The sequence below is a fragment of the Phacochoerus africanus genome, chromosome X (genome assembly GCF_016906955.1).
Source record: "Phacochoerus africanus isolate WHEZ1 chromosome X, ROS_Pafr_v1, whole genome shotgun sequence".
NCBI classification, from domain to species: domain Eukaryota; kingdom Metazoa; phylum Chordata; class Mammalia; order Artiodactyla; family Suidae; genus Phacochoerus; species Phacochoerus africanus.
In genome coordinates this window covers 4034954-4042719 of record NC_062560.1, presented here as the reverse complement: position 1 = coordinate 4042719, position 7766 = coordinate 4034954, and the positions used below count along the sequence as shown (strand labels likewise).

The following is a 7766-nucleotide window of genomic DNA, read 5'->3' as shown; positions in this document are numbered from 1 at the left end:
AAGGGTCTAGTTGCAGCTGTAGCCTATGCCAGAGCCACAGCAACACTGGATCCAAGCTGTGTCTGTGACCTACACCACAGCTCATGGCAACGCCGGATCCTTAACCCACTGAGTGAGGCCAGGGATCGAACCCGCAACCTCATGATTCCTTGTCAGATTTTTTAACCACTGAGCCATGGTGGTAACTCCTCTTTCTTTACACATTTTATTTCTTTCTGCTTGGCAATAGTCTTTTTAAAAAGTAGCAATTGATTTAGTCATTTTTTGAACCTGAGAGGCTTAGCTCTCAAGGCAGACTTTAGTGATTTCAGAACCCTGGCCAGGTATCCTTAGCTGTTATGATAGCCAAAAAGTGCAAACATCTTTTTCAAATGTGTTTATCAAAAGCAAGTTCTTCTTGTATAAAAACAGCTTCAGAAGATTTAACACTGAAAGGCACACTTATGTATACATTCAAACATACAAAGTATATATTATATAGTAAAATAAAAGCAAATAAATTATTATTATATGTAGATCACTTATATAAAAAAGTACTTTGGAAGTTCCCATCTTGGTGCAGTGGAAACTAATCTGACTGGCAACCAGGAGGTTGTAGGTTGTGGTGTGGGTCATAGATGTGACTCGGATCTGGCATTGCTCTGGCTCTGGCATTGGCCGCAGCAACAGCTCTGATTCGACCCCTAGCCTGGGAAACTCCATGATCAGTGGGTGTGGCCCTAAAAAGACCAAAGACAAAAAAAAAAAAAAAAGGAACATACTTTGTGTTTATGTCTTTTCTTTTCCCTTTTTACTCCCAATTTACTTTTCTATTTTATTTTTTCCCACTGTATAGCAAGGGGATCAAGTTATTCTTACATGTATACATTTTTTCCCCCACCTTTTGTTCTGTTGCAATATGAGTATCTAGACATAGTTCTCAATGCTACTCATCAGGATCTCCTTGTAAATCTATTCTAAGTTGTATCTGATAACCCCAAGCTCCCGATCCCTCCCACTCCCTCCCTTTTCTGTTTGGCAGCTATAAGTCTATTCTCCAAGTCCATGATTTTCTTTTCTGTGGAGATGTTCATTTGTGCTGGATATTAGATTCCAGTTATAAGTGATACCATACGGTATTTTTCTTTGTCTTTCTGACTCATTTCACTCAGTATGAGAGTCTCTAGTTCCATCCATGTTGCCGCAAATGGCATGATGTCATTCTTTTTTATGGCTGAGTAGTATTCCATTGTGTATATATACCACATCTTCTGAATCCAATCATCTGTCGATGGACATTTGGGTTGTTTCCATGTCCTGGCTATTGTGACTAGTGCTGCAATGAACATGCGGGTGCATGTGTCTCTTTTAAGTAGAGATTTGTCCAGGATAGATGCCCAAGAGTGGGATTGCAGGGGCATATGGAAGTTCTATGTATAGATTTCTAAGGGATCTCCAAACTGTTCTCCATAGTGGCTGTACCAGTTTACATTCCCACCAGCAGTGGAGGAGGGTTCCCTTTTCTCCACACCCCCTCCAGCACTTGTTATTTGTGGATTTATTAATGATGGCCATTCTGACTGGTGCGAGGTGGTATCTCATGGTATTTTTGATTTGCATTTCTCTTATAATCAGTGATGTTGAGCATTTTTTCATGTGTTTGCTGGCCATCTGTATATCTTCCTTGGAGAACAGTCTATTCAGGTCTTTTGCCCATTTTTCCATTGATTGATTGGCTTTTTTGCTGTTGGGTTGTATAAGTTGTTTATATATTCTAGAGACTAAGCCGTTGTCGGTTGCATCACTTGAAACTATTCTCTCACATTCCGAAAGGTGTCTTCTTGTTTTCTTTTGGGTTTCCTTTGCTGTGCAAAAGCTTTTCAGTTTGATGAGGTCCCATGGGTTTATTTTTGCTCTGATTTCTATTGCTTTGGGAGACTGACCTGAGAAAATATTCATGATGTTGATGTCAGAGAGTGTTTGGCCTATGTTTTCTTCTAGGAGTTTGATGGCGTCTTGTCTTATATTTAAGTCTTTCAGCCATTTGGAGTTTATTTTTGTGCATGGTGTGAGGGTGTGTTCTAATTTCATTGCTTTCCATGCAGCTGTCCAGGTTTCCCAGCAATGCTTGCTGAATAGACTTTCTTTTTCCCATTTTATGTTCTTGCCTCCCTTGTCAAAAAGTCAGTCGCATTTATGTATACCAGCAATTAAATATTAGAAAAGGAATACAAAACTACAATACCTTTTGAAATTGCACCACCAAAAATCAAATACCTCGGAATACACCTGCCCAAGGAGGTAAATAAAGGTCTTATATGCTGAGAACTATAAAACTTTAATCAAAGAAATCAAAGAAGATATAAATAAATGGAAAGATATTCCATGTTCCTGGATTGGGAAAATCAATATTGTAAAAATGGCCATACTACCCAAAGCAATCTACAGATTCAATGCAATCCTTATCAAATTCCCCATGACATTTTTCACAGAACTAGAACAAAGCAATCCAAAATTTATATGGAACAACAAAAGACCCAGAATTGTTTATGTCTTTCTGTGCATGTAGATATTGAAAAAAAAAAGAACTAGTCACTTTATTTATTTATTTATTTTAATTTTTTTTATTTTTTTTGTCTTTTGTCTTTTTTGTTGTTGTTGTTGCTATTTCTTGGGCTGCTCCCGTGGCATATGGAGGTTCCCAGGCTAGGGGTTGAATCGGAGCTGTAGCCACTGGCCTACACCAGAGCCACAGCAACGCGGGATCCGAGCCGCGTCTGCAACCTACACCACAGCTCACGGCAACGCCGGATCGTTAACCCACTGAGCAAGGGCAGGGACCGAACCCGCAACCTCATGGTTCCTAGTCGGATTCGTTAACCACTGCGCCACGACGGGAACTCCGAGAACTAGTCACTTTAGAAGGAACATGATAGAGGATAATGTGAGAAAAAATGTGTATATATGTGTTTGTGTGTTTATGAGAGAGAGAGACTGGGTCACTTTGCTGTACAGTAGAGAATTGGTAGAATACTGTAAAGCAAGTATAATGGAAAAAACAAAAATCATTTAAAAAGGAAGAAAAAGAAAATAAGCATATTTTTCTCTATGAAAAATGAACAGGGAACTAATATTAAAAGGTGAAAAAAATCCATGAAGAATTGGATAAACTCTTGAACAGACACATTGCAAAAGAAAAGCCACAGTGAACTATGTCCACTGTTATTAGTCCTGAGGGAACTGCATCAAATTCTCTCACAACAACAAAAATGGGAATAAAAGAATTGTCCAGTGCCTAGAAAATGTTCTAATTTTATATATACAAGAAAACTCTCTTTGCTTGGCTGTGTAAATAGTGACTGCTTGTATGTGCAGACCCAGAAACATTTGTAAACCTGTTTTGTGCAAGAAGCAGAGGGTATAATTCCATTGTCTGAAGTTCTGGAAGGGGCGATAAAGATCAGATCATTTATTACCTGTGGCATGATGGGTTGAGGTTTGATCTGGAAGAAAGATAGGATATTTGTTTGCAGTGACGGAAGAATTTTGTATCTTGATGATAGAGGTGGTGAAGCCAGGTGTACACATGTCAAAACCCATTGAACTACGCCCTTCACAAAAGTGCATGGAATCACGTGAAAATACCAGAATGTTGATTACAGAAAGCATGGCTGCATGAAAAGCCAGGCAACATTGTGTACATAAAAAATGTTGTAAATGGAGAAAAGGAAGATAGGATGGCACTGAGCAGGGCCAGGGGTCAAACCCGCAACCCCATGGTTCCTAATCGGCTTTGCTAACCACTGCACCACGATGGGAACTCCAGATATTTTTCAAAATGAATAAATAAATAAATAAATAAATAAACATGGGTGAGTCACCCGTCACCTGCTCCCAGACTCTGAGGTGCAGTGTGAAGCCTCTCCTACCAATTCTCCATGAAAAAATTCCAGCCCTGCGTTGGCACAGCAGTGTTTAGGGTATTGACCTCCTCCCACTGCTTTGTCCCTCTTTCCTTAAATGGCTTGAGGCCATAGCTCTTGTGGGACTTTCTCTGTAAGCCAAGGCACCTGGCATTCTCTGGAAGCTTATGATGAACATGACTCAAGGTCTCTGGAGACCCTTCTAAGCTGTGCAACTCAGGGAGGCAGACTCCTGTGCAAAACCCAGGCATTTCACATGGAAACCAGACCCTCCCCCAGGGTTGGGGATTTCTATGTGTTTTCCTACCCTGTTATTTTTACTTACTTGACAAAAAAGTTAAATATTATGTTGTCCTTTTTACTGTCAAAATAAATGCTACGGAAATAAATCGTGAATGGGCCCTTCTCACTGATCTTCTCTTGGTTACTGGATGCACCATAAAGTGTTCTCCATTCTCCTGAAATCTAAAAACAAAATAACCTTCATAAATTTTAGTCCACCCCTTTTGATTTTTCTCCATCTTTGCTCATTTACTTTCCTTCACTTTTACTTCAAGAGAAGCTAACTTAATTGAACAAAGCCGTATTTATGAAATAATGTACCAACTCAAGAGAAAGGCAACACAGGGAATTGAGCTATTTCTGAGGTAGCTTGCATTCTGTTATCAAAGGGAAGACGGCCCCCTGCAAGGCAGTTCTTTGGCTGCTGTAACTTCTCTTTTGCACAAACAATAGAAATGTATGATGTCTAATGAATAGACAGTACCCCAAATACAGAGACAGTATAAATTGAGTATTCATGGGGCATTTTGGAATTGGAATTGATGGTTAGGTTTATGGATATCCATAACCTAACCCCTATGTGAACACACACACTCACACACACACACAGACACTCACTCACAAGACCTGCTACAAAGTATCCCATCCCTGGTACCTGTGAGGGATATTGTTCAGGTTGAGGTTCCTGGGAATAAACCAGACCAAGCACCAGACTCAGCAGCACAACCTTCATCCTGTTGCCTCTTGCAGTTCTTCTTCTGCAGAAGCTGCGAGTGTCCCGGTGATTGGAGAGAATGGGAGGTTCTGCCTTATTTTATAGGATTGGTCTGTTTTCATGACACTTAATGACCAATGGTTGTGAATCACAAGACTCTGGTTCCATAGAATCATCTTACCAATATCCCGGTTGGCAGAGAAGAGTTTTTCTGGCCTTCTGTTGCTTTGATAAGGAGATTAGCTTTAAGTAGAGATTACGTTGGTCTGAACATTTTGCCTTTTGGCTGAGAGTGAAATTATAATACATAGGAAGTCCTTCAAGAACAGTACTAGTATTCTTCTTTGATATCCTGAGATTGCAGAATGGAACACCTGTATTATTTCTTCAACATCGAGGAGGTAGGTTTAAGCTTATTTATTAGGCATAAAGGAGTCATTGTCTGGTTTAACAAGACTGAAATGATTTCCTAGGACACCTTATGAAAGAGTAGTCTCTTATAGGGGATGAGCATACCAAGTCTGTATCCACCCCGCTTCTGTCCCAGAGCACACTCTGTCATCCTTTTACTAAGTGGACCACCCATGCACAGGTCAGCTAACCTCATCTGAAGAAGGCATATCAGCCATTCCTTTCCAACACTCCATTTCCCAGACTCCTTTTAGACAGTCTCATCTTTGCTATGTTACTTATTCATAGATTCAAATGTTTGCCCATGTAAGCAAGAAAGCATGATAGTCATTCTTGTGATTTGTATAACTTTGAAGGAAAAAGGTAGCTTTCCTCCGTATGCACTAACATGCAGATTTTCAGGCAGGGCAAATAAAAATCACACATAAAAGTCTGTTTTTGATCTTCTTCCCTCCCTCCTGTGCAAAGGGCATCTGCCTTCCACATGAACCAGAGCTGCTCAAAGTCAGGAATCCCTACTTGACCATGAAGTTCCATCATTTTTCTTTCTTCTTCAGCTATCCATGTAAGCTCTTCAAAGAAGGAGCATTCTTCCCCAACTCTGTAGGGGGTCACAGTGTGTTGCTTTGTATCAGCTTATTAGCTAGAGGATGTAACATTGGTGACTTTATATCAGCTTATTAGCTAGAGGATGTAACATTGGTGACCTTTATGTCAAAACAGTCAGTCATTTGCTGGATGATACATTGTCTCCAAAATGCATAGCACTGTGCCTGCAACTTCTAACAAGTTAGGAGAGTTCTCAGAGCTATCTGAGAGTGTGCTTCCTAGGTTATAATCCTCATTTTGGCTCACCTTAAATTCACTTTATTCATCTTAACTGGAGACTTCATTGTCCTTTCATTGACACTCCAGGCTCTTCCCATTTGGTCCCTTACAAGGAGAGTGAAACGGCCAAAGATACACTTCCTTCTTTCTCTCACAAGTATTTCTTTATGTTCATTTTCTTTCATGGTCAATTTTTAACACAAATATCCTGAAGATAGTGTGTGTTGCAGCTGTAAAAGTGAAGGGAAAATGGTAGTGTTAAGACTTCCTAACTCAGCATCATGAAAACACATGGAGTGCAAACTCTGTATTTTCTGCTCCAGGGGCCCATTAGAGCTTCAGAATCATTGTCTTGGATTGGTGTCAGAACTTCATGGAGAGCTTGACTAGAGGGAGTCTTCACCTTACATCTCAGTGGAACACTTGCCTTCATTCTCCAAAGGACTAACATGGTTCCTTCAGTGATCATGTCCTTCTTTAACCTCTGTTCTTTTTCCCTTTGATGCCAAGATAGGTTTCTGTCTTTCTTTCCTCTGTTCCTCTGTATATTGTCTGCCTTGATTTCCTGCTGTGAAAGCTAAATCAGAGAATTTATTTCAATAATAATAATTGCATGTCACCCCATATCCTCCCAAAGTTTGTCAGGGATCTCCCTGATTTTGGGGTGATTTTGAGCAGGTGTACACTTTCAGATACATTCTGTCCCACACCTGTTATCACCCTCTCCCTCTCTCTCTCTCTCTCCTCCCTGTTTAGGCACCTCCTCCCTTCTCTGATTTTTCTATTCAAATGCCCAGCAAAATGTGTTCCCTTTGGATGGGTGCAAAGGAAGTCCTTTCCATGTGACAATGAAGTTGAAATTAAATGACATTTACACTGAGAGATGATGGCAACAGATTGACATTTGTATCTTTTTTACCCTGTTAGGTTATATGTAAAGCAAGTCCTATGACCTTTCTTCTGAGCTCTTTTTCATTAATATGAAGCAACATGCATGTAACAGAATGACCAATAATAAAGGACACCTCTGACACAAATATTAAACTTTTAATACCCAAGTAATGCTAATCTCTGCTTTGTATATCTGCTCTTTTCTTGTCCAGTTTATTTAGGTTTCTCTGACTGTGAGGGCTTTCTCTCAAGTTTTGGAATTTCTGTCTTCTTGTTCTATTTCTCTGTATTCCTTCTTTTTCCATCTAAGGTCTCATGATTCCCATCTAGATAGTGAGGGAGGAATGCACCATGCCAAGTTAATAAAGCAAAAGAGATTTTTTAAGGCTTCTGAGGTGCATGGTCTGAGCTCAAGACGGTGTCAGCTGTGACTGTGCAGAGGTGTTAGGCTTGTAAGGATCCATAGTAGGAATCTGTAGCTGGATGGAATTCATGGTGTTAAGTTGTGGCAGGAATCACTGAAAAAGGGGGGGAAGGTCCAGGAAGGAGGAAGGGGTTGAGTCCCACGTTCAGCTGGCTCAGTCTGTACCTTATGTTTAAAGAACTTACACACTGGCTTTGTCTGTTCAGCCTCACTTCTTTTCAGCCTAGTGTTGTTAGGTTGTTTATCCCTAGATGGTGTTCAGCTTAAGGGAGCCTTTCATTTAAACTAATATAGGCTGGGAATGTTATATCCC

The 7766-nt window shown here is 40.2% G+C and overlaps 1 protein-coding gene across 1 annotated transcript; it reads right to left on the bottom strand.

The window, feature by feature from the left end:
* Positions 1-367: 367 nt before the first annotated feature.
* On the bottom strand, positions 368-4985 carry LOC125118864 (odorant-binding protein-like). Its single transcript, XM_047765740.1, has 4 exons — positions 4840-4985; positions 4228-4367; positions 1897-1922; positions 368-411 (listed from the first exon to the last, which is right to left on the bottom strand). Exons 1-4 carry the CDS (start codon positions 4915-4917, stop codon positions 368-370), a joined length of 288 nt encoding a protein of 95 aa, XP_047621696.1. The 5' UTR covers positions 4918-4985.
* Between the last annotated feature and the right edge of the window lie 2781 nt (positions 4986-7766).

Excerpts from the sequence above, each read along its gene's own strand:
- LOC125118864 (XM_047765740.1), bottom strand. The coding sequence starts at position 4,917 with ATGAAGGTTGTGCTGCTGAGTCTGGTGCTTGGTCTGGTTTATTCCCAG. Across the intron at positions 4,368-4,839 it reads CTGAACAATATCCCTCACAG|ATTTCAGGAGAATGGAGAAC; the intron begins GTACCAGGGATG and ends TTTTGTTTTTAG. Across the intron at positions 1,923-4,227 it reads ATATTTAACTTTTTTGTCAA|GTCAGTCTCCCAAAGCAATA; the intron begins GTAAGTAAAAAT and ends ATATTTTCTCAG.